At 38.3% G+C, this 26,394-nt stretch overlaps 2 protein-coding genes across 2 annotated transcripts; both read right to left on the reverse strand.

Moving 5' to 3' along the window:
* Positions 1 to 6,589: 6,589 nt before the first annotated feature.
* LOC129815430 (homeobox protein Hox-C8a-like) lies at positions 6,590 to 9,467 on the reverse strand. Its single transcript, XM_055869262.1, has 2 exons — positions 8,749 to 9,467; positions 6,590 to 8,249 (listed from the first exon to the last, which is right to left on the reverse strand). The coding sequence occupies exons 1-2, from the start codon at positions 9,182 to 9,184 to the stop codon at positions 7,891 to 7,893; spliced, it is 795 nt and encodes a 264-aa protein (XP_055725237.1). The 5' UTR covers positions 9,185 to 9,467; the 3' UTR covers positions 6,590 to 7,890.
* A 4,758-nt stretch (positions 9,468 to 14,225) lies between these two features.
* Positions 14,226 to 16,713, reverse strand: LOC129815431 (homeobox protein Hox-C9a-like). The gene is made up of 2 exons (XM_055869263.1): positions 16,125 to 16,713; positions 14,226 to 14,834 (listed from the first exon to the last, which is right to left on the reverse strand). The coding sequence occupies exons 1-2, from the start codon at positions 16,663 to 16,665 to the stop codon at positions 14,590 to 14,592; spliced, it is 786 nt and encodes a 261-aa protein (XP_055725238.1). The 5' UTR covers positions 16,666 to 16,713; the 3' UTR covers positions 14,226 to 14,589.
* Positions 16,714 to 26,394: the final 9,681 nt, after the last annotated feature.

A 26,394-nucleotide genomic window follows, 5' to 3' on the forward strand; every position in this document is an offset into this window, starting at 1 on the left:
GAAAATATGCTTTACAGCGAAAGAAATCCAAGCTTTTGTGAGTGTATCAATCAATGCTAGAACAGTTAGCCCCAAATTAGCATGGTCACGAAAGTCAGAAAAGCAATAAAATGAATCGCTTACCTTTGATAATCTTCGGATGTTTGCACTCATGAGACTCCCAGTTACACAATAAATGTACTTTTTGTTCGATAAATATTACTTTTATAACAAAAAAACGCCATTTGGGTTGTGCGTTATGTTCAGAAAACTACAGCCTCGTTCCGGTCCTGAAAGGCAGAAGAAAATTCCCAAACGTATCAGATTCAAAAATATTACTAAAAATATTTATAATCATGCAATCACAAGTGAAATATACCAAAACACTTAGCTTGTTGTTAATCCACCTATCGTGTCAGATTTTGAAAATATGCTTTGCAGCGAAAGCAATCCAAGCTTTTGTGAGAATCAATGCTAGAACAGTTAGAGTTATATTAGCTTGGTTAGCTTGGTCACGAAAGTCAGAAAAGCAATAAAATGAATCGCTTACCTTTGATAGTCTTTGGATGTTTGCACTCACTAGACTCCCAGTTACACAATAAATGTTATTTTTGTTCGATAAATATTACTTTTATAACAAAAAAACGCCATTTGGGTTGAGCATTATGTTCAGAAAACCAAAGCCTCGTTCGGTTCGACGAAAATTCCAAAAAGTATCCGTAATGTTCGTGGAAACATGTCAAATGATTTTTATAATCAATCCTCTGGTTATTTTAAAAAAAACATAATCGATAATATTTCAACCGGGCCGTAACCTATTCAATAAAAGAGAGAAAGAAAATGGAGAGCTACCCCTCTCGCGCGCAGGAACTAATCAAAGGACACCTGACTACTTTTGAAAGATCTCGCTAATTTTTCAAAATAAAAGCCTTAAACTATGTCTAAAGCCTGGTCACAGCCCGAGGAAGCCATTGGAAAAGGAATCTGGTTGATACCCCTTTAAATGGAAGAAAGACGGGCAAGGAAACACAGATTTAAAAAAAGCACTTCCGGGTTGGAGTTCCTCAAGTTTTCGCCTGCAGAATCAGTTTTGTTATACTCACAGACAATATTTCGACAGTTTTGGAAACTTTGGAGTGTTTTCTATCCTAATCTGTAAATTATATGCATATTCTACGATCTGGACCTGAGAAATAGTCAGTTTACCTTGGGAATGTTATTTAAAAAAAAAAATAATCTGACCCCTAGCGTCAAGAGGTTAACCTGTTTGGCGTGCAAGCCCGACGTCGGTACACTTATGACAACAGCCACTTCAAGTGCAGGGCGCGAAATTAAAAATATATTTTTTTAAAATATTTAACTTTCACACATTAAGTCCAATACAGCATATGAAAGGTACACATCTCGTGAATCCAGCCAACATGTCCGATTTTTAAAATGTTTTACAGGGAAGACAAAATTTGTAAATCTATTAGCTAACCACGTTAGCAAAAGACTCCACTTTTATTACTCCATCAGTTTTTGACTCCATCAGTAGCTATCACAAATTCGGCCAAATAAAGATATAAATAGCCACTAACCAAGAAACAACCTCATCAGATGACAGTCTGATAACATATTTATTGTATAGCATATGTTTTTTTCAAAAGATTTGCATATTTCAGGTATAAATCATAGTTTACATTGCAGCAACATTCAGAAATTGCACTGAAAGCAGCCATAATATTTACAGACACCAACGTCAAATACCTAATTACTCATCATAAAACATTTCTGAAAAATACATAGTGTACAGCAAATAAAAGACAGGCATCTTGTGATGCCAGACAATATTTCCGATTTATTAAGTGTTTTACAGCGAAAACAAAATGTAGCGTTATATTAGCTTAGCACAATAGCCAGAAACACTTGGGCGCCGGCGACTACGACAGAGATATGAAAAGAAGAAAAAGAAGAAGACACCTATACCATGTCAGATATAGAGTTGAAATGTATATATTCTTTTGTATACATCCCAATACACTGTATATACATCACAGAAGACTGAAAAAAACAAAACTGTTTGACATAGAAACACGGATTATCGTCTGTTTGATTTATTTTAGTTTTTTATTAATTATGAAATTATGAAAAATATTAATAACATTCCACAAATGAGGCTACAAGGTAATTTGACTGCAAGAAAGGGCTACCTGTTATTATTAAGCGATGTAATGAGGGTGATCACTTGCCCACAACGGAATAAAGGTGCAAGCCACCTTCACATGATGCATATTCCTCTTTCCACTAAAATATAATTGAGGATTGCATTTTAGTTATTGGAAGAAAATGTCCGCCATAATGGAGAACATTCTTGGTGTGCACAATTAATTAGCAATGGAGGATAACTCAAGATTGGCCATCATTGTTTTCACTTAACACAATAATGGATAGCCTATACCTAGAGAGTTGAGCCTCGATTTATTTTTCAATTCTATGAATTCTTTACATTGTAGCGTGTAAGCCTACTACATTTCCTTTTAACATTTCTAGCAATGAATATGTAGCCTATACACAGTACAATTTAAATAAGTCGGTAAAATACATTAAAGTTGGGCTATCTAATAATTAAAGTTTTTAAAGAACAAATATGAGACTTAATTGTCCATATGGCTGTGTATTAGGTTTTCCTCTTTAAACAACTGGTCAAAGAAGAGAAAACCAGACAATCGTATTGTTTGTGGAGGCCTACACTGAAAGCACCAGTATACTAGTGCAGGGGTATTCAACTCTTACCCTATGAGGTCCAGAGCCTGCTGGTTTTCTGTTCTACCTGATAATAAATTTCACCCACCTGGTGTCCCATGTCTAAATCGTTCCGTGATTAGAGGGGAACAATGAAAAAATGCAGTGGAACTGGCTTCGAGGTCCAAAGTTGAGCTTGAGGGCTATAGTGTGTCAGAACACAGAGACACTGTCGAGTTTATTTGCCGTCCATAAAGTTAACAGGTGGTTACGACCTTATTACGGAAATGGTCTCCCCTCATGACAATATAAAGTACAAAGGGAGACAGGTAGACAATGCTCACAGACAATTGTCCCTTTCCAGAAAACTTCCGGAATTTCGGCAGTAAACAGCATATAGAATTGGCTAAATGTAGCCGGAGACATTCAAGTCAAGAGAGTTTTTCTATAAGGGGCCCAGTGTAGGTAAGAAGGCATCTGAACATCTGACTGTGGCGGCATTGATTGACAAGGTGAGTTTTATTCTGTAAATGTACATGTTAAGGATATTGTTTTGTATTTTACCTTGATTTAACTAGACAAGTCAGTTAAGAATAAATTCTTATTTACAATGAAGGCCTACCGCGGCCAAAACCTAACGACACTGGGCCAATTGTGCGCTGCCCTATGGGACTCTCAATCACAGCCGGTTGTGATACAGCCTGCAATCGAACCAGTCTCTAGCACTGAAATGCAGTGGCTTAGACCGCTGCGCCACTCGGGATATCTTTATTTCTCATTGTACAAGCTGTTCTTGAGTTGTTTGTAGTCATGTTACTTAGACCTAATGCAGGCTATATGTGGCATTTTTTATTTTATTCTAAGAGATGGTTTAAAAAATATATATTGAGTCTAGGCTAGGCCTGTGTGGTGTTAAATATGCATAGGATATGCACCATATTCCAATTGCCACACTGCGCTGTTTACGAATATCTTTGGTCACCTTATTTTAAGGGTTAGCCTCCATAAAATAACAAATCCCTGAAAGGTTTCGGGAAAATGTTAGACAAGACCGATAGGCCTCAAAGGACTTAACATTTAAATATGAACATTTCTTATTTCCTGTAACCTGCAGACTGTAATGGGCCTATGTGCATATGATTTCTTACATCGTCTACTCTGAGTATGATTTGAATGAATTTACATAACCTAGAATAACACATCGCATTCATCTTGTACAGTGCCTCCAGAAAGTATGCATACCTCTTGACTTGTTCGACATTTTGTTGTGTTACAGCTTGAATTCAAAATTGATTAAATAGAAAAAAATCACAACCATCCATACACAAAACTCCATAATGACAAACTGAAAACGTGTTTTTATCAAAAATGTATTGATAATGAAATACATAAATATCTCATTTATATAAGTATTCACACCCCTGATTCAATACTTTGTAGAAGCACCTTTGGCAGTGATTACAGCTGTGAGTCTTTTTGAGTAAGTGTCTACCAGCTTTCCACACCTGGATTGTGTAACATTTGCTCATTATTCTTTTCAACATTCTTCAATCTGTCAAATTGGTTGTTGATCATTGCTAGACAACCATTTTCAGGCCTTGCCATAGATTAGAGCTGACAAGGTAAAAATCTGTTGTTCTGCCCCTGAACAAGGCAGTTAACCCACTGTTCCTAGGCCGTCTTGAAAATAAGAATTTGTTCTTAACTGACTTGCTTAGTTAAATAAAGGTAACATTTATTTGTAAAAATTTCAGTAGAATTAAGTCAAAACCGTGACTCAGGAATATTCACTATCTTCTTGGTCAGCAACTCCAGTGTAGATTTGGCCTTGTGTTTTAGGTTATTTTCCTGCTGAAAGGTGAATTCATCTCCCAGTGTCTGGTGGAAAGCAGACTGAACCAGGGTTTTTCTCTACAATTTTATTTGTGCTTAGCTCCATTCTGTTTTTTTTTATCCAGAAAAACTTCCCAGTCCTTAATAATTACAAGCATACCCATAACATGATGCAGCCACCACTATTCTTGAAAATATGTAAAGTGATACTCAAAGTGATACTCATTACTGTTGTGTTGTATTGGATTTGCCCCAAACAGAATGTTTTTTATTCAAGACAAAAAATGTATTACTTTGCCATATTTTATGCAGTATTACTTTAGTGCCTTGTTGCAAATATGATGGATGTTTTGAAATATTTGTATTCTTCTTTTCACTCTGTCAGTTAGGTTAGTATCGTGGAGTAACTACAATGTTGTTGATCTATTCATAGTTTTCTCCTGTCACAGCCCTTAAACTCTGTAACTTTTTTAAAGTCACCATTGGCCTCCTGGTGAAATCCCTGGGTGGTTTCCTTCCTCTGGCAACTGAGTTCGGAAGGACGCCTGTATTAATTAACCAAGTGCAATAACTTCACCATGCTCAAAGGGATATTCAATGTCTGTATTTATTTTATTTATACACATTGACCACTAGATGCCCTTGTTTGCGAATCATTGGAAAGCCTCCCTGGTGTTTGTGGTTTAATCGGTGTTAGAAAATCACTACTCAACTGAGGGACTGGACCTAACAGATAATTGTATGTGTGGGGTACAGGTAGTCATTAAAAAATAATGTTAAACACTTGTATTGCACACCGAGTGAGTCCATGCAACTTAGTATGTGACTTGTTAAGAAATGTTTTACTGCTGAACTCATTTAGGCTTAGTATGAGTACTTATTGACTCATGTTATTTCAACTTTTTATTTTTAATTAATTTGAAAAAAAAATCGAAAGCATAATTCCACTTTGACATGATGGGGTATTGTGTGTAGGCCAGTAAAACAATTATATTTAATACATTTTAAATTCAGGCTGTAACATAACAAAATGTGGAAAAAGTCAATGGTGTGAATACTGAAGGCACTGTAGCATACTCTGATCGTTGCATAATAACGTATTGACTACAAGAGATTAAAGATGCACATAGAAGCCTACTCACCTGTTTCTCTTTCCATAAAAAAAAATACATGTTGGATTGCATTTTTTCACACACGCACACACACACACACACACACACACACACACACACACACACACACACACACACACACACACACACACACACACACACACACACACACACACACACACACACACTAACTTGTACAATCATTTATACTGTATTTTGGGCACCTATAAGGTAGCTTGGAAGTATGAGGGTCTAAGGCACTAGAGGCGTCACTACAGACTCTGGTTCGATACCGGGCTGTATCACAACAGGCCGTGATCGGGAGTCCTATAGGTTGGCGCACAATTGTTCCAGCGTCGTCCGGGTTAGGGGAAGGTTTGGCCGGGGTAAGCCGTCATTGTGAATAAGAATTTGATCTTAACTGACTTGCCTAGTTGAATAAAGATAAAATAAATATAATAAATTAAGTACTCAAATGGATATCGCATATTTACGTGCACTCGAATTGTAGGCCTACGAAATAGTTTTAGGTAAGGGGGGGCTTCTACATCATAAAACTACTCTGCTTATTGGTAAAATAACTCCTTATATACATGATATTTCCCTTATCAAATATAAACTACGTTGCAGGCGTTTGTGTCTCAAAACTAAAAATGGCTATGAACCACTATCAATACAGGCGTATCCATTCCTTCATTCATTGGTCTGACTGAAAACAAGTCATGATAAAAAATATTTTCTATAATGTCATTTTGTTTGGGTGTAAGATATTGTGATTAAATGTTATTAGAATTCATTGATGTTATTAGGTAAACATCATAAAATTACAAAACAGCCATAATTAGATGTTTGGATTGCCTACCTAATTTGTGTGTGTGTGTGTTTTGGTCTATCGCAATTCGGAGAAATTGCGAAATGGTATCAAGAATGAGGAAGAGAAATTCAAATGTTTTTCCATTTATTTGAACATGTTCATGCCAATCATGTGTGTGTGCACTCGCAACCAACCTCCCCTCCTTTAACTTGAAACATAAGAAATCAAGTGTGTGTGCACTCGCAACCAACCTCCCCTCCTTTAACTTGAAACAGAAGAAATCAAGCTGATTCATACAACAAGAAATACGAAGACATACAGAGGTCATATTCAGTGCAATAAAAAACGAGTCTATTGCATCAGTACAATATTGTAGGCTAATGGTATTGAAAAGCTGAAGTACAATTCTTTGTTCAATTATAACATATTGGTTAAATAAATGTGCATTACTTAAGGCAGTTTAAGTTGTTGGGACACCAATTGTTGTTACACCGTCCTTTAGCTGGCTAGGTAGTATGGCGCAGAGACATTTGTTTCGAAGATCAATATAGGTCCTACTATACCGCCACAAGTAACACCATAAGTATTGTGCAATCAAATGCAATATAATGTGTTATAGGCCTATCATTGCACTGGCTTGTCCCTTCAGTGAGAATGGATAGATCAACATTGCTAATGACAAAACCGTTTTCTTGGTAGATTTTAACATCGCCTCCAAGTGCATCTTAGGTAGTAAAGAGTTCCCGGTCTATTAAAACCAATATAGGCTAATAATCACATCAACATAACTTATTACTGCCTTCTAGAATCTTACATTTTTCAGAATTAGGTAAAGAATCAAGAAATATTCTACATATGTCGAATTTCCGATTTGTTTTGTTTTGATATCAGATTGAATAGGCCCGGGACCATTTGCGATCAAAAGAACAGACAGCGCTCACAATGTTTACAAAATATAGGCTACATTACAATACACAATAGTAAGCCTATATTTGTGAAAATAATAGGCGTATAGATTGATATTTGAGAAACAACAACATGAAATATCCCTTACTGGCCGAACGAATTTAACCACTGAGCCAACTGCCACCCATTTTCCCACCTTTGGAACTGGCAGTTATGAATCAAATAAAAGTCCCATCATCCCAATACACACACACAAATCCACATAAAAAATACTCGAGGAAAAAAAAGTACAAAGAATTTGAATGTTATGAGAACCTTTGCAGCGTTTGGAGACTGTATAAGCTAAACATTATTAGTAGTTATTATCCTCATAGAGAGAGCCATTTGCTGGAATCCAGAACAGTTTTTTTCTCTCATCTTGTTGACTCAATAAAACGGTGGTGATAAAATGTGATCTCCTTCTCCCGGGACCATCTTTCAACTTTTAAGCCATATAACCATAAAAAGAAAGAGCAATAAAAATCACTCCTTCGCCTCCTCTTCATCTCCCGTTTCCTTTTTGTCTCCTTCTTCTCCTTCACCATCATCATTGCCTTCATCATCACGCCCTCCCTCTCCCTTTCCCTCTCCCTCACCATCACCATTACCCTCGTTCTCCGTCTCTACTCTTTGACACGGAAATTTGTCCTTGATGTTCTCCTTTTTCCACTTCATCCTTCGGTTTTGGAACCAAATCTTCACCTGCCGCTCCGTCAGTCCTAAAGCGTGAGACACCTCGATCCGACGCTTACGGGTGAGGTAAGGGTTGAATAGAAATTCCTTCTCCAACTCCAGTGTTTGGTATCGACTGTAGGTCTGTCGGCCACACCGTCTTCCGGGGGCTATAGAATGGAAAAATAACTTACAATTAAGCAGGAATTGTTGCAAGACAGTGTCTGGTTCACTATTTTTTTTGAAATATAAGATCAATTGTTTGAGATTGTGTGTGTGCGTGCCCGTGTGTGTGTGTGTGTGTTCTGGTGAACTTTCACTGAATTCGTTTTTACCGTTGTTATTAATCTCTGCTTATTTTCTCATCTACTAGCGATCAACTGAGCCGCGATTAATGGCACAGCACTGACGCAGATCTACTGGTATGTATACGCCTGTAATCACAGTAGCTAAGATCTGATGAGAGCGACTCATTGTGCCACGGTTAAGCGACGAATTTGAGTGATAAGTGAAGCTCCGAAAACGTTATCATATGTTACCGGATGTAGGCTACATGCCATGAAAACTACAACAAAATAACCACACAAGAAGCCTAACTGTAGCCTACTCTTATAATGTTAGAGCCAATATAATTGCACTAATGCACATATAAACAAGTAGCATACTAACCGTGGGGTCTCATCCATGGAAACATGAGACTAGGTGACTGGTTTTGATTTAGGTGGCCTTGTCCTTCTCCGAGGTTAGTGCCATTTGACGATTTACAGTCTGGGTATAGCGCCACGCTTGCCTCTTGTTGGGTACCATAAAGCGTTTGTTTTGGAAGGGCTTCGTATCCATAAAATGTAGTGCCATCTCCATGGCAAGCCAAGGCGCATGGATTCTGCTGGTAGCCTGGTGTGGAGATCGCCGGCGTCCTATGGTGAAAGAAGTCTTGGACGTGATGGGGCGGGTGCTGAAATCCCGTCGTCGCCGCTCCCGCACCGTACACCAGCGCGTGTCTCCGGGTGACTCCTTGAGGGAACCTGGAGTTGTAGTAAGTTGGTTCCAACGTTTCACTGCCTTTGCACTTGGAAAAGATAGGGTTCACGAAATAGGAGCTCATGTTTTACGGTTCACAATGTTACAGTGGAAGAACTTAGTTTACGACAATTCCAAGTATTGCCTTAGTTTTGTTCCAAACCCCACACATACAACGAACGAAACCACGAAATCATAGAGACAGGTTTAAGGAATAAGATAATAAAGCCTGTTTCCTTATCCACCTCTCCCTTGTTAAAACACTGCCCTGCTACCAAAGGAAGTCCTTTGCTTTTTATTGGCTATTTCATTTTGGAGCTTCAAATCAGCTTCTTATGTCATGCATGGTTGATGTGTGCTATATAGCTAAAGCGGCTAGCCCCTCCGACAACAGTTACTAGCGTTTTGTCCCCCCCCCCTTCAGGACATCGACCCCCTCCCCACTCCCCACCAACCTTCAACCCCCTCCCATTCTCATTGAGAACTCAGACGTCTAAACCATGAAACAGGCAAACGGGAAGGGACTGTGCATTTTGCTTTACAATACAATAACATTTTGAGTATTTTATGTAGCTTAGACTCGGTGTCGACTATTATTTTGTTTAGTCTTATACACATTGTCTATTTGAAAGAGTAGTGTTCTAGACCTTCCTCCCTAGTTAATAGGCCTACCGTTGATTGCCCTTAAGAAAGTGACTATGTGAAAGCAAGGTTTATGCATTACGTCAATGATTTCCATTCACGCACACATGTACGCGCACACCCAGTGGCTGTGAAATGTTTTGTAGCCTAGCCTATTTGAATTAAAATATTTTAATCGAAAATGTTTATATGCAGCAAAATTGTATTTTCTAATAATACAGCCTAGGTATTTGGTTTGATGTGTTTTTTATGTTACCAGAATTATTTTAGAATGCTTAATAGTCGTTGATGACATTGATTAATTATTGTACATGATCTACATGATTATTAATGAAAATAAAAGTGAAAGAAACGCGTTTGGTTGAATTTTTGGTCTTTACTTAGAGCAAACATAATACAAATATGAATATATGTTTCACAATTACAGACTATACATTTTGACATTAAGTTAGGCCTCCATGTTCTGATGTTCTTTTGAGTCCTATAGTAGATGTAGCCTACCTTATGCTACTTAACACTAAACATAGGCTATCGATTAACACAACGGTAAAAGATAATTGATCAGTTATAACTAATATAATTGTTCTTCATAACAATACAACACCAAGACAGAGATAGAGACCCACTGACAAAATAAATGGGTGTAGATAGACATCGGCTAAATAAATTGGAATTTCGATACTTAAATAATATAAAAATAATACAATATTCCCATATTACAGATATACTACTGCCTATAGTGTAGGCTAGAGAAGAAAGATAATTATTATCCGTAAAAGTTATATGCAGACGATTAATAATAGGTTTTGGAGAAAACGGACGTTGTTGGTTGTTCAGCTCTACGCATGTGACTAGTAACCCTAGAACAGCCTTTAAGAACATTTTCTCTCTCCAGTCCCCCAAAAGTTCCCATACAAAAGGTAAACAGGCTACATGGGCTCGAAAATGTTAAATACTTAGTCAACAGCGACATCCAGTGGGCTTTTTTTGTGATTTGTACTACACTAATTGGACTAGTTCTAGACCTACAGTACTTTCACATAACCATGAGAGGCTATTATTTCGTGAGATATATGCTAGGCCTACACATTTGTATGGCATATCATGATAGTGGAAGATTGGATCGGCGACAGATTTTAAACCATAGGCCTAATTAGTAGCCAATAATTAAAATACATACTATGAATCATATGAACAGAATGTTTCTGCCACTACTGGGCCTACTGCTAGTGCTGCTAGCTTGCTAAAATGCCAATCCTCATAAGGGATATAGTATAAGAATACTATAGCCTAATAGTGAAAGTAGAAATAATAACCATTTAATAATGAGCAATGAGGATACCTATATCTTTTACAACTCTAATAAAATCTCTATAAATCGCAGGGGTCCTCATCATTTTTGCCATATGGCCCCAATAGTAAAAAACTTGAAATGACGGACATGTATACAGTAGTCATATATATCCTAAGACAAAGTCATAAAGACACATGGGTATGGGTTGGATTGAATCGAGGCAATTTTAGAATAATGGAGATTGCCATTCGACAGGGGACAGGGCCAGTGTTCCAATAGAATATTGTTGCACTGTGCTACAATGAGCTGAAATAAAAGATCCCAGCAATTTTCCATACACACAAAAAGTGTATTTCTCTTCAATTTTGTGCACAAATCGGTTTACATCCCTGTTAGTGCGCATTTTATCCTTTCTCAAGATAATCCATCCACCTGACAGGTGTGGCATATCAAGAAGCTGATTAAATAGCATGATCGTTACACAGGTGCACCTTGTGCTGAGGAGAATAAAAGGCCACTCTAAAATGTGCAGTTTTGTCACACAACACAATGCCATAGATGTCGCAAGTTTTTAGGGAGCGCGCAATTAGCATGCTGACTGCAGGAATGTCCACCAGAGCTGTTGCCAGAGAATCAAATGTTAATTTCTCTACAATAAGAGAATTTGGCAGTATGTCCAACTGGCCTCACAACCGCAGACCATGTGTAACCACACCAGCCCAGGACCTCCACACCTGGGCTTCTTCACCTGCGGGATCATCCGGGATGGGGGTGGGGGGGGGGGGGGGTTCTGAGGAGTATTTATGTCTGTAATAAAGCCCTTTTGCGGGAAAAAAAATAATTTTGGTTGGCTGGGCCTGACTCCCAAGTGGGTGGGCCTATGCCCTCCCAGGTCCCACCCATGGCTGTGCCCCTGCCCAGTCATGTGAAATCCATAGATTAGGACCTAATTTATGGATTTCAATTGGCCGATTTCCTTATGTGAACTGTAACTCAGCAAAATCTTTGAAATTGTTGCATGTTGCGTTTATATTTTTGTTCATATAGATTTTGAATAAAGGAAGTTCAATTTGGGGCCTTTCATGTGTTCCTCTTTCCCCTTCTGCCACACAATTCAGAGTGTGTAAATAGAGGAGGATGGAGTCACGTTTGCAGCAGACAAAAACAAGTGCAATAAGCCTCCTTTGAAACCAGCAAACCATACCTCGAAATAAGAACAATAAAGTAATTTAGCCTAGACGTCTAGCCAGTTCTGCTAGGTTTGCTTTGTTAGATTGCATTCAAGACGAACAGTGCTGCCCGAAGCAGGGTCGTAAAACCCCACATTTCTCTGTGCACCACAACGGAAATGTTCAACTATATTGGGCTCTAAAATCTCTGCATCCTGTCAGTATTGTTTTTGACACTTAAGGGAAAGCCAATTTAGTTCAGCGACCAAGAAAGAAAAATAAACGCCAGAAAAGATACTTCACACCTCAAATGAACTGATCGGCTAAAAGATGCAAAAGATTACGCGGCAAAATAGTGTGGCGTCCAGAGTGTGTCCAAAAAATAGCACCATGACACAGGGGAACACTTGTATCGACGTTTGCTGTGGGTTACATACCCACGACACATGGCCAGCATGGCCCATCTAAAATACAACATAGAGCACCAACTCAGCTAGACCAAAATAAAAAATAGCACCATGACACAGGGGAACACTTGTATCGACGTTTGCTGTGGGTTACATACCCACGACACATGGCCAGCATGGCCCATCTAAAATACAACATAGAGCACCAACTCAGCTAGACCAAAATAATATAATATATAATATAAATATAAATAATATAATAATATAATATAATATAATAATAATTTTTCCCTTAAGTGCGCACTGCTCGGCTCACAACAGCCTCAAATCAGTGACCGAAAGTTTGCATTAGTTTTACATTTTTACATTTACATTTAAGTCATTTAGCAGACGCTCTTATCCAGAGCGACTTACAAATTGGAAAGTTCATACATATTCATCCTGGTCCCCCCGTGGGGAATGAACCCACAACCCTGGCGTTGCAAGCGCCATGCTCTACCAACTGAGCCACACGGGACCAATTTCATTAGTCTATTACAAATGATTTCGTAACGTCAACAATGTGTAGCCTAAGCCCTATATTCGCGATTTATGATATGGAAACAACCCACTGGGAAAAGACATCAATTCAAAGTCTATTCCACGTTGGTTCGACGTAAATTCATTGAAATGCCGTGGAAATAACGTTGATTCAACCAGTGCGTGCCCAGTGTTAACACTCATATAGACGGCATTTTGTATTATAAAATAGTGGAGTGTCTAGGCTACAAGAAGGCTAAGTAAAAACTATAAAACACCTCACGTGGTAAACTAGCCGACGTTGTTTAGAACTACGCACGGATAGGCCTACGTTGAGATAGGCCTATGCCACATTGTTGCACGAAATGCACTCTCAATGCCCACCTCCGTTATACCGAATTGCAATTATCAAATTATTATGTGTGGCATGTTTTGTCAAATGACCACCAATTAGAAATATGGCCAGGCCTGGACAGATTACGGACTGAAAACGTTTCAATGTCAGAATAATACACTAAAGCTTTTCCTTGAAATAGTTACAATAATCTTAAATGATTATGATTGGATAACACGTATAATGGAAACAACGCGATGCAATGCGTTTACACAAGGCCTCAAATGTCACCTTATTTCCCCCCAGAACCATTCACATTTCAGAAAACACAGCAGCTGGAAGTGGTCAGGAAACGTGCTTTATAAAAGGAAATAGAAAAGGAAGATTAATGAGTTAAAAGACACATCTGCTTTCAATAAGGAGTAGTCCGTATCTATTGCTAGTCTGTAGCCTATTGGAATTGTTGAATTACTAATATCCTAACAACAACTGCGAATTATATTTTTGTACCCTACTGTCTTGTCAAACCATCTCAGAATGTCATTTTTGCAAGTGTTAATATTTATGATAAAGGTAAGGTTCTAACGTTTTAATAATGACCCAACAAAGACAGGAAAGGAGATTATTTCGGATAGAAAGATGAGCACAATCTGCAGTATAACGTAAACTTGTAGCGTCGAGAGAAAATAATATAAAAACCATACAACAAAATCTATATCCACATAGGCCTAGACGAAACACAAGACACTCGTTCCATGTACTTCGTGTGCAAAACATTCATTTAAACTTGAGTAGGCCAAAGATGTAACATCTACAAAAATACACAGGTTTTGTTATACACAGTTATCCAACTTGACCCAATACATTTCTTTACTAATGTCCTATTCGTGTCTTCACTATGAAGCAGTAATAAAGGATAAATAGTCAAAACAAGCTGCATACTGTCACAGAGAGACGTGGCCCCAATTTGCAATGTGCTACTTTGTCAAGAATAGGCCTATAGATCTCAATTATGTCAGATCAAAAAGGAAAACAGTAGTTCTCGAGAGGAGAGACCACTGGAGAGGAGAGAACACGAGTGACATTTTTCTGAACGTGTACAAGTCAATTTGACCATACAGCACGTTACTGCTCATTGTTTTCTGTCTTCTCTTTATTCATTTTCTTCATCTTCATTCGCCGATTCTGGAACCAAATTTTGACCTGTCTCTCAGTCAAATTAAGAACCCGAGCGACCTCATATCGACGGTCCCTGGTAAGGTACATATTGAACAAAAACTCTTTTTCGAGTTCGAGAGTCTGATATTTTGTATAAGGACACCGTTTCTTCCTCGTTGAACGAGCGTGTATCCAATTCGCCACCGGGTTGCCTGTAAAATGATAAATCAGAACAAAGTAAATAAATTGAGCACTTTTGCTGACCTTTTCCAGTTTATAACCCAAAATCATTATCATAAACACTTTGACAAACAACAGACCAAACGGAGAGCAGGCCTACTCTCTTATACATTTTGGGGGGGAATAAGTCTTTGGTTCAATATAATCCATGTACATTGTCAAATGCGTCATCAATGTTTTCCTTAATAATGATAAATAATCATCTCTCTTATAGACATGATCCATCTTCAACAGTGCTAGAAAAGGACCGAGTCATAAAATTGTGAGTGCACCCGTTTGCTTTATTGGCCCATAAAATATTTTAAAAGCCTTTAACTTCAAGTCTCCGCAGGTCTGCAACCGAGCCAGCTAGATGCATTTCACCCTGGTATTCCTGTTGTGGCCTAAAATATTATTTTCTGTGTTTATTGTAGGGCGTTAGCTCGGTGTTGTCATGTTTTTATAAGTACTGATATGAAGAAACATCCATATCAATGGTTTTGGTACTTGCTGAATAGGCTGTATTTGAGCAAAGTTATGTTTTGTGATTGGCTCGGCTTCGGTTGTACCAAAAAGTTGAATAATCACGTGAAAAATCTGCCATTATTGACTAAATAACACGGGGCAATAAATAAGTATAGGTTTACATTGAATGAAATGAAATTAGCCATTATAATCATACTGCAGATAAAAACCATGGTGACTCTTGGTGGTTTCTGCAAACTTTTCTGTAAACATGGATCGTGTGAATTAGCTTGTTGGTTGATTTTAGGCTTCTGGGTGTGCATTTAAATCAAAGGCTATAATAACAAATAATAAAATAATAATAATCCACTATAACACAAAGCCTATATAAGGCCACACCTCTTGTGTATAAATTATACAACATCAAATGTCTCGATAAGTAAAATAAAATATGCTTTTACGCACAAAAAAATGCTTTTAGGCACAAGTTTTGGCCATGCAAGAAGACAGTGGAGTGGAATTTACTAGAGATTCTGATCTCGCCAATGAAAAGCTTGCTTCCAGTTTCCCCAGTGTATAGCTGTTTTATAGCTAATTCATATTTTACAACCTTAAGGGGATTAGCGTTTGTCCTGGCTAACACTGTCTAACAGCCCATCCAGTTCCCCTCTTGTTCAAAGGGAAGAGAAAAGAGACGACCATTTCGTTTTATAGCGGGACAACAACCACGAGCAAAAACCCCATGGATGACAAACACCGCCACCTCACACACACACGACTCATATACCCGTTTATAGACTGGCATGGCTTCCACTTACTTGGGTCGAATTCTGTCTTGTCGTCTTTGTGCTTCCCGGAAGCCAAAACCTCCGACTCTGGAGAAGGGACGATCTGCTGGGCCTTGTCTCGGATGTCCACGCAGGTGTTGTAGAAATAGTCTGGGTATCCGCGACTGTTGGAGGTGGTGCAGTCTCTGGCACTGGGCTGAGGGAAACCATTGGGTTTGAGTCCGTAGTGTCTGCAGTTAGCCGGGTAGCCTGGAAGGGATACTGTTCCAGATATGGGCTCCAGCCATGAGCGAACATACCTCGAGTCCGTTCCAGCGTGAGGTTGGTGGGTGTATGGGTGGTAGACCACTGAGGATTGGGAGTGAACTGGGCCCCAGGAGGAGGTAAAGACAGAAGGTTTCGGCGCAAAACTGCAGGAGGGATAATCGGAGCACTCTGGTACTACTGTCGTCTGACGCGAGCGGATGGGGAGAAGCTCTGGGGCTGAGAACCGCGACGCCAGCACATCCTCGCTCTCGTGGTTTATCAAAGAATCCACATAATAATTGCGTATGGGACCCGTGGTCGACATGGCGATGCTCTGGTCTCTTTTACATGCATCAGATTATTATATGGAGTGTATGTGTACTTTTATCTTACCCCTAGAACAATCAAGGCAGGTAATTATTTATCCCGGGGTCTTTGACTCTCATTGGCCACTGTTGAACACGTGATTATGTTTACCCCAAAATGTTACAGTGGATTAATGCGCAAGCAGTCACAGGTCAGGGGTGTGTGTACCTCAGACCTTTGAATGCTATTTATGTACAATAATTATATTATATGAGCAATCATTAAGAAGGATTCACCACCTATAATGTTTTCGTTTCTCCTTGTTGTCCTTAAAGCATGGAAAACGGATTATCCCCTCGTATTGGAGAATGAGGTACGTTGATCACAGTGCATGCATGAAAGACTTTTTATCGATGTAATTTGTCTTTGTCGACAATTTGAATAATTCTTGAGGTAAAACAGTTTTGGAAAATAAGAATTCCTTTTTCCTTTAGAGTTTTTATCCAATCGTAATGCATTGTATAGACTTCAAAGGGTATAACATAGTTGTAACATGCACAATAGCAACAATAGATTAAAGATCGAGGAATATAATAATATACCCCAAATGTGTGATTCACATGAGGCTTTTATATTGTAGAAACACATAACACACGGTGCATACTGTAAAACTTTGTGACTGTGTAGAGATTCGGAACACTTGCTCACCACTGCGGCTTAATTCGGAGAGAGGTCGCTCATGTTTTATGTCCCTCAATAAATGTTTACGAGAACCATTTGATTGTTCATAAACGTGTGGTTAATTTTAAAAAACTCAACCGAGTTATTCATATCACATAAACATAAAACGAACATATTACCAAAAGAACAAGATGCGAAATACAACTATGGCAGGAGTTATATAAAAACAACATTCAACAAAAATGTTATGCAGGGAAAAAAACATGCTTAACCCATATTGCAGAATGGAATTGGGCATCACTGGTCTGAGCGACAGTCAAAAGTAGAAATAGGCCTATAGACATATCCTACAATGAAAAGTTGGTTGGATAGTTGTGGGTGAATATATCTTTTTTTAAAGGATAAAGCTCTTTATAAACAGGCAGGTCACCCATGATGCAAGTCAGTATTCGTCCATCCATGTCTCAGGATGTCGGGAGATGACGTGGAAACCGCCCACTAGAGGCAACAGTGAGCGCTGTTTTGCTAGGGCGTTGTGGATGGCGGATGGGCTTTAGCATCTGCCTCTGGTTCAAAAGGTTGCATGTTCACATGTTGTTTTGAGCCTATCCCAAACTTGAACCCTTACCTTAACCATTCGTAGTTAATGCCTCACCATAAGAATTCGGAGTTAATGCCTAAACTTAACCTTAAACACTTCGAAATTTGATGTTTGGAACAACTTCGAAATGTTATGTTTGAGAAACATGGATGAACGTCTAATTCTGACGTGAGGCTTTGAGAGCTTGTTGTGATAACAGCAAGTAGCCTATAGGCCTACCACAATACAGTGTGTTTTTGATCATGTAGGCCAGGGGTCTCCAACCTTTTCTAGCACTCATTCTACATTTAGAAAAATTAAACGTGTCCGAGCTACTATTTTTTTCTAGCATTCAAATAGGTACATTCTTCTCTTATCCTCTCACTTGTAACTCTTCCTGGGTCCTTAGTGTACAAGAGAAAGTAGTGCACTATATTTTCTGTCAATATACCTGGTAAAATAATGGTTAATAAACAACTCTAAGGGGGGCCCAATAAAATCTGTGATGTCTTTCCCAAATTCAGTTTTATTTTTTCCAAAATTATGTTTTCTCAGTTTTATTTTTCCTGGTTTTAGATTTTTGTTTTGTTTTTCACTCTCAAAATTACAATTGTTCATAGAGAAAAAACGAGATTGGATGTTCTGAGTCCATGTTAATACTTAAATCACATCAGAAGACCAGAAAAAAACAATTTTAATTCCCCTTTAATTGCGCATCTACTGAGTGAGGAATGTGCAGTCTAATGTTCCAGTCTCGTACTTCTGCACTAGTAATAATATGACAAACTGCCATGTGGAGTAAACCCAGTTTAGTTTGAATTTAAGTGGTAATATTTGCGGTCTATCTGGTGTGCACAAATCTTTAAGAGTCTACTGATGCACCCGCGCGTCAAACTAATTAATATAATAGTTTAAGCTAGAGATACAGTATCTGTTTTTTTTGGTCCCGCCTATGTTGGCCTTCCGCATCTGCAGTGGAGAAGTGTCAGAGCTACAGCACTGTTTGTCAAACCAGGAGACATCCTGAAAATCGGTCTGGAGAGTCTGAACCAGCCTACAAACTAATATGATGAGACTCTCAGGAACACAATGGCGTTTGTCTGAAGTCGGACTGAGGACACATGGCTCCCGAGTGGCGCAGCGGTCTAACATGGTGACCACACCACTCGCGTTGCAAAATAAATGTACACATACATGTTATTCAATCATTGTACCCACACTGCCATGGAGCGTCTGCGTTGCCAAGCACTAAAATAGAAGTCAGTTCTATTTGCAACGCTGAAAGGATGCAAGTCCTGCCTCTCCTATCTCCTCATTGGTTAATAGAAGCAGATACCCATGTGCCATCTCCTCATTGGTTATACCCACGTGGGTGATTGAAAGATTAACTGAGATTGTGGTCGTTGTGGTAATACTAGGAAAGTTAGATGCCAATCGCATATATAATGTCCAAACCAGAAAAAGCCTGGAAGGAAGAGAGATGACTAGAAACGATTCGGTTGACCGTTTTATGTGTGGATTAATTGTTGGAGTAGTGGACCTTCTGCATTTCAGGTAAAATAACAACTCAACATTTATATCCCAGGGCAAATTAGCTAGCAACAGCAAGCTAGCTAAAGAGGACAAATTAGCTAGCAACTGCCATAAATGTTTAATGCATTTCGACCTGTCCCCAAATTAGTATAATTGGTTCAGAGTTTGTTTTGATATTTCAACCTGCGTGTCGTAATCGCGTTTGGTGTAGGGGGACAAAATCAATTCGCGCACGATGGCGCACGATGGCGCAAGTGCGCGTCCGGTCTGGGCATGGTGTTAGGCACTGCATCTCAGTGCTAGAGGCGTCAGTACAGACCCTGGTTCGATTCCAGGCTGTATCACAACCAGACGTGATTAGGAGTCCAATAGTGCAGCGCACAATTGGCCCAGCGTTGTCCAGGTTAGGGTTTGGCCGGGGTTGGCCATCATTGTAAATAAAGAATTTGTTCTTAACTGACTTGCGTAGTTAAATATAAAAAATAAAAAAACATGCCAACTTCTCTCTGTAGCGTCTGAACCATTTGTGTTACAAACTAATGTGACGCCACTATGAACACGAACATGATGGTGTTGTCTGTGTTGCTCTACGACCCCCCACAACTCTCACAGAACTCGTCTGAAGGTAACCATGTACTGGTTTAAAAACTGAATGGAATTATGGAGGTAGTTTTGTGCCAACAAAAAAAGGGTTACATATGTGTACAAAAAACGAAAATATTTCCTGAGCTTATTCCTTATGATTTTTTTTGTTACTGGCTGTTTTTCCATTTATTTATGTGTTATTCAATGCGTTTCTATGGGCTATAGTAGTAAAGCCCAAATTAAATATTTTATCAAATAATGTTTTTATATTTTTGGGGATACCTACAGGTGTCCTAAAATCAAATAGCTAAATGATCCATAGTATGACCACCTTAAAACAACACGTCAGTTTAGAAGAACAACCTCCCCACAAAGTATGTGCGTGCTCTATTCATCTCCCAACCTCAAACTTTAAATTGTGGTCGTCAGGGAAACTCGTAAAATCGTCTCATATAAAAACAAGCACAAAAACAATTTACAAGAGTAAATTAAATAACCTTACCAAAATAAGAAACCTACAATTGCCACATTATCTCTTTAAGAAATGTTTGGTATGGGTAGCCTAAATCTGGAAAGTTAGTAACATGATGATCCATTGGGATATGTATAGCCTATATTGGCTTAGGAAATTGGATATATAACTTCTCCAAAGATGAAGAGGCATGCATACTAGGGAACTCTGCAGTGCAGTGTCTGGGCGTCGGATGACCAGTCATTGTCATTCAGTTGGGCTGCATTTAGACAGGCAGCCCATTTGTCATATTTGTCCCACTAGTTGGTCATTTGACCAATCACATCACATCTTTTAACATCAGATCTTTTTCAGAGCTGATCTGATTGATCAAAAGACCAATTAGTGAGAAAATATCAGAATTCGGCTGCCTGTCTCGACGCAGCCTCTGTCGTTCAGTCTGGGTTAAGCCCTTTGCCACAACACTTCAACCTGTGTTTGTCTCTTTTATGCTGAGAATAGGGTGCCAAGGCTCAAATCACATTCTATTCACAAATGCAATATACTAAAATTGCAATAACACCTGTATTTTAAGATTTTACAATGCTGTCTTTTGAAACCTAATGGAAAAGATGGCTGACTGAATTAAGCCACTTGGATTAATCGATTCAATACATTTAACAACTACAGACTAGCTACATGACTCTGTGACTGTTGTTGAGAAAACAAATAGACTGTTTGTTGCGCCTTCTCCAATCCAAAACTGAATCAGACTCCTTTGTTATATGATCAGCCTAAGATCCATGTTAAAATATAATTTGCTGGAAATGATGCAGCCTTGTGCCATGCTGAACATCAAAAAGCTATGTTAACTGGTATATAAAACACAGAATGTTGTAAAAAGTAGGTCTAGGCTGTAGGCTATGTTCATTTGGTGAACCTATCAATCACAATAAAATGTAGGCCTGCCTACACATTAGAATTTGGTTTAGATTCTTATCCAAATTGCACGTATACATGGGCTCGAATATATAGGTCACGGACTGGGGTGCCCATGACCTTATCTGCAAATGGATAAGTATGGAAATGTTTATAACAAGCGGGTGTTCTGTTGTATAGCCTTGATACTCGTTTTTCTTGCTATCTATTGCTGCCGTCTGAGAACCAATGTTAATGCCAGAAGACATCCAGTAGGCCTACACAACCAACCACTAACACAGACAAGAAATTACTCCGTATATTTTTATGAATAAGATCATCTCAAAAGTATTCTCAATGCAACCGTCAATAGTCAATCAAAATGCAACTTTTGATAGGCCTATATTCAATTTTATGTTATTATCGATAATTGAATTGCTCGTTTTGAGAATATATTTTTACAACATCAAAATATCTGGATTAATTTTTAATTTATAGATAAACAAGAATGTATTTCAAAGCCAAACATTTAACATGAGCGTTGGTTTTGAATTGTGCTACTATTCGTGTGCGCAAACTCTATATGTCACGCGTAAAAGTATACTAGGCTATTTGCATTTCCTATAGGCCTAAACTTTGACTATATTATCATGATATTCATTGTCTCATGATCTTGGTTTTAGGGATATTTCAGATATTCTATAAACATATACTTGTCAAATCATAAATAGGTGGTAAATAAATATATACTGAAAATTATCCATACGTTCCTCTGCATCAGCAATATGCAACAAAATTATGAAAAATATATCCCAGACTGCGACCTGTATGTTTTTGTGTCTACTAATTTGGTTACACATTGACGTTGCACATTACAACTTCAAACTAGGCCAAACTATATACAGGATACATTATACGTTTTTTTTGCATGCTTATCTTTCCATTCTCTTTGATTAGTTGTTTCTATTGTAGTGGCAATCCTTATCTATATCGTTTTTTTTGTTTTTTTGTTATTTTAGTGCCAACTATAGCAAAGCACTTCCGTAGAAATCCATAAATTCCATCTCTAAAATCTTTCTTAGGAATCAGCGTGATTACCATCTCATTGGTAAGTGTACAGTAGTTTACATATAAATCATGATTCAACCTTTAAAATTGTATGTTCCCTAAATTGGCCAATCAACATGTGTGTAATATTTGAGAATGCTACTTAGGATATAGAATTACAGATGTTTGTGCATAGGCCTATCCCACATTTACACGTTCTGCTCTGGGGCGTATTTGGAGAGATCTGGGTACCGTGTTCTACTTCCGGCTTTATTGAGTTGTAACGTGTAGGACTAGTTTTGCACTCATATAACATCATCCATATTCTAGTTATGGACGAATCTACATCAATGTAAGCCTTCAAATGTTTTTTGTCACATTTCCACGCCAGCTTTTTTCTTTGTTTTACCTTTAAACTGAACAAATAAACAATGATGATTGAGCATTTGTGTCCATTGCAATTTCTTGAAATAAGTCAAAATAGGTGTTGACTCCATTTCAAACAACTCACATTATAAAATATCCTAGATCTTCTAAAATATACGTTTCAGGGATGGATATTTTACATTTCAGTTCATTTAATGAATAAAATATATGTATCTGAAATGAAATTGACATAAACAACCCTGACATAATATTGGGAAGATCCAATTGAACCAACACACACAGACACACGCACAGACACACGCACACACACGCACAATGTAGACCAGTTGCAACTGATTGATTCCATTATGATATTTTTGTATTTATTTTTTACAACGTTTTTTATGACTTACATAACAACAATACACTTAAAGTACATAGGAGGCTTTATTTTGATTAATCACCCACTTCAAGCGCATTTGAGCACCATGCGGTTGCTAAGCAAATGGAAATGACACACAGCCACACTGCATGCAACGCTGGTCCACTCCGGTGACATCACTGTTCCACAGTCTAGTACAAGGCATGTAAACATGGGGCCTTGACTTCTATTCACTGTTACAGCTATATTGGCTTTATTATTTAGTAACTTGGGAGTGTTAAAACACTCAACAACGTGCTAAGAAGAATTAGCCTACAACAAGAACCATATGAATGTGCACATAGATACGAATGTTGATCAATGCGAATCAGGCAATCTAAGCTCATCATTTGCCTAGTAGGCCTATTTTAAGGTGACATCATCACTGTCAGCAGTAGGCTAATGGTATATAGGCCTACTTGTATTTCAGCTAAGCTGTAAAGTATAGGCTACACTGACTGATCACTGAATAATGGTCATAATGAATTTTATTAAAAAACATTAGCCATTTGAAAACGTTATTGAAAACATAAAAAAAACATACTGGCCTTAAATGGCCATGTACTGTTATAATCTCCACCCGGCACAGCAAGAAGAGGACTTGCCACCCCTCAGGTCCTGGTTCCTCTCTAGGTTTCTTTCTAGGTTCCTGCCTATTTGCAAAGATAGGCGGGACTATCGTTCATTAGTTAATAAAAAAATATAGACGTTTCAGCCCACAAAACCTTTATCGGTGTAAGAGGATTGAAAAAAATGCTGTTTATGTTTATAACATCATCAATACTCTTGTTATTTCCAATAAAAAATATATATGCCATTAATAATAACATTAAGAACATGAATACAAACGAGCTAAGAGACTGACAGCGCAGGTGGTATTAAAATTAATCTTGAAGGTGATTTGCGTGTGTGTGAGAAAGGACGTAAAAATAAGATAAAGCTATTTCTCCGTTAATTCAATTGTATATGCCTATCCTAATTCAACACCGCCATATTGGTTAAAGCTTTCATAAACTCTCAAAAAGCCAAAATATATATACAAATATTACGTTATTTCTTGGATATCAAGGCTCAGGGGACTAGGCTCCCAAGCACTGCATCTCAGGCGTTACTACAGACCCTGGTTCGATTCCAGGCTGTATCACAACCGACCGTGATTGGGAGTCCCATAGGGCGGTGCACAATTGGCCCAAAGTCGTTAGGGTTTGTATTAACTGACTTGCCTAGTCTAAGAAACTGCATCTCAGTGCCAGAGGCGTCACTACAGACCCTGGTTCGATCCCGGGATGTATCACAACTGGCCGTGATCGTGGGGCGCACAATTGGCCCAGCGTCGTCCGGGTTAGGGGAGGGTTTGTCCGGGGTAGGCCGTCATTGTATTATAATAATTTGTTCTTAACTGACTTTCCTAGTTAAATAAAATGTTGCTAGCAATAGAGTGCATAACATACATTTATACCTATGCCGTGGGATTAAAAATTGAGAGTAGTTGGATTGGAAAAATACTGTTTATTACTGACGTTAATTTCGTGGAGTGGACTGGAGTAACATTGCGAACTCGTAAACACATTTAAAGACCACTTAAAGGCCTTACTGACTGGAAACGTTTGATTAAAGCTCTGATCGTAAAGGCATTCCTATTACGACAGCAGTATTGCCTAGGCCTATACCTTCTCTTACGAGGGTTCAAATTTGAAGACTATATATTTGCAAAAAAATATTTGACATCGGAGATGGCCACCATACACGGCGGATTAAGTAAAGGCCTAATAATATTCCAATGAGTCATATTGAGTCCTAGCGTTGGCATCGCAAACCTGTAGATAGACAGGTCATGTTGTCAATGACAGCGTCTGCGTAGGGCTATGTGTGATTGTGGTCCGTAGGTAAAGGTGGACCCATATATATCTATCTATATCTATATCTATATACTTATTTTATACAGGGAGTCACATTGAGACACATGCCTCTTTTACAAGTGAGCCATGACAGACACAAAATACTAAATAAACAGATCAGGGAAGAGACAATACATCAATGCATGTGCACTCATGGGCTAAGATTTGCTCTTGCGGCTAACATTTTTGTGTCAATTTCTATGTATGTCGTTCATGGAGGATTTTAGATTACATTTTGTCTACGTAATGTTAGTGGTGATTAAGACAAAAGAGCGAGTACCTGATATCATGCAATGGCAAATATTGAAGATAGGCTAGTGTTACCGGCCTCAAACCGGATGTAATTGTTTTTGAACCCATTACGCTAGTAATATCCAAAATAATGCATAATACAATAGCCCTTTAATAGGCGATAATAAACAAACACACATATATTTGTTCAAATGTAACATATGCTAGGCTACTTACAACTACAACTGGCCTATCTACAGGCTATAGCCAAGGTTTAGCCTTTTGGATAAATTATGAATGTCTCATTTTACGAAATAATTTGCATTCTGCCTGTTTTCTAGCTTCTCATCAAGTTACTGGCATATCTAACGAAGATAAGTAGCTATATGTAGCAAAAATGTTGAGGTAAATTCATAACGGTAAATTTGAGAAAACAGAAAGGCCCAGATCTAGGCTACTAAATCGGTTCCAGTGGCACGTTTTAGCGTGCTGCACATTTCTGTTCAGTGACCATTCGATAAACAATATACTGTATTGTGATGTCGACTGAATTTAATGTTTCAAAATGGTTTATACTGCAATCCATGTTAAATTTCAAACATTTTGTGCAGGCTATATTTGAGCCGAGATTAAGTGCAAAAGAGAAAGCAAGCCCACCATAATGAGGAACAATATAGGCCTAAAACAAACCATTATAATCTCTAATGGTCATGTTGATGTTCTTTGATTATATTTCAATGATCATACAAGTAATATAATAAAATATTACAACAAAAGCATGAGTCCAGAGATGAGACTGGGATTTTTACTACTTGGCAGATGTCTCATGGCACCTGGAGACTCTCTTGGAATGCTGAGTACCATCCCTAAAATACCTCCGGTCAATAATCCCGTCTACAAGGCTAGACCTCTAAAGTCTCTGCGCAACAACACAAAGCTGAAAAGGATTTTTTACCCCGTGATGTTTACAACCCAAATTCTCCCACTGCACCAATAGACCTTTTAGTGTCCACCACATAAAACCAAAGAGCTAAGAA

This window comes from Salvelinus fontinalis, chromosome 18 (assembly GCF_029448725.1).
Source record: "Salvelinus fontinalis isolate EN_2023a chromosome 18, ASM2944872v1, whole genome shotgun sequence".
NCBI lineage: Eukaryota > Metazoa > Chordata > Actinopteri > Salmoniformes > Salmonidae > Salvelinus > Salvelinus fontinalis.

What these genes read in the sequence shown, in the direction of transcription:
- LOC129815430 (XM_055869262.1), bottom strand. Translation starts at nt 9,184, where the DNA reads ATGAGCTCCTATTTCGTGAACCCTATCTTTTCCAAGTGCAAAGGCAGT. An exon ending in TCCATGGATGAGACCCCACG is followed by an intron (nt 8,250 to 8,748) that starts GTTAGTATGCTA and finishes TCCATTCTATAG; the next exon opens with CCCCCGGAAGACGGTGTGGC.
- LOC129815431 (XM_055869263.1), bottom strand. Translation starts at nt 16,665, where the DNA reads ATGTCGACCACGGGTCCCATACGCAATTATTATGTGGATTCTTTGATA. An exon ending in CAAGACAGAATTCGACCCAA is followed by an intron (nt 14,835 to 16,124) that starts GTAAGTGGAAGC and finishes ATCATTTTACAG; the next exon opens with GCAACCCGGTGGCGAATTGG.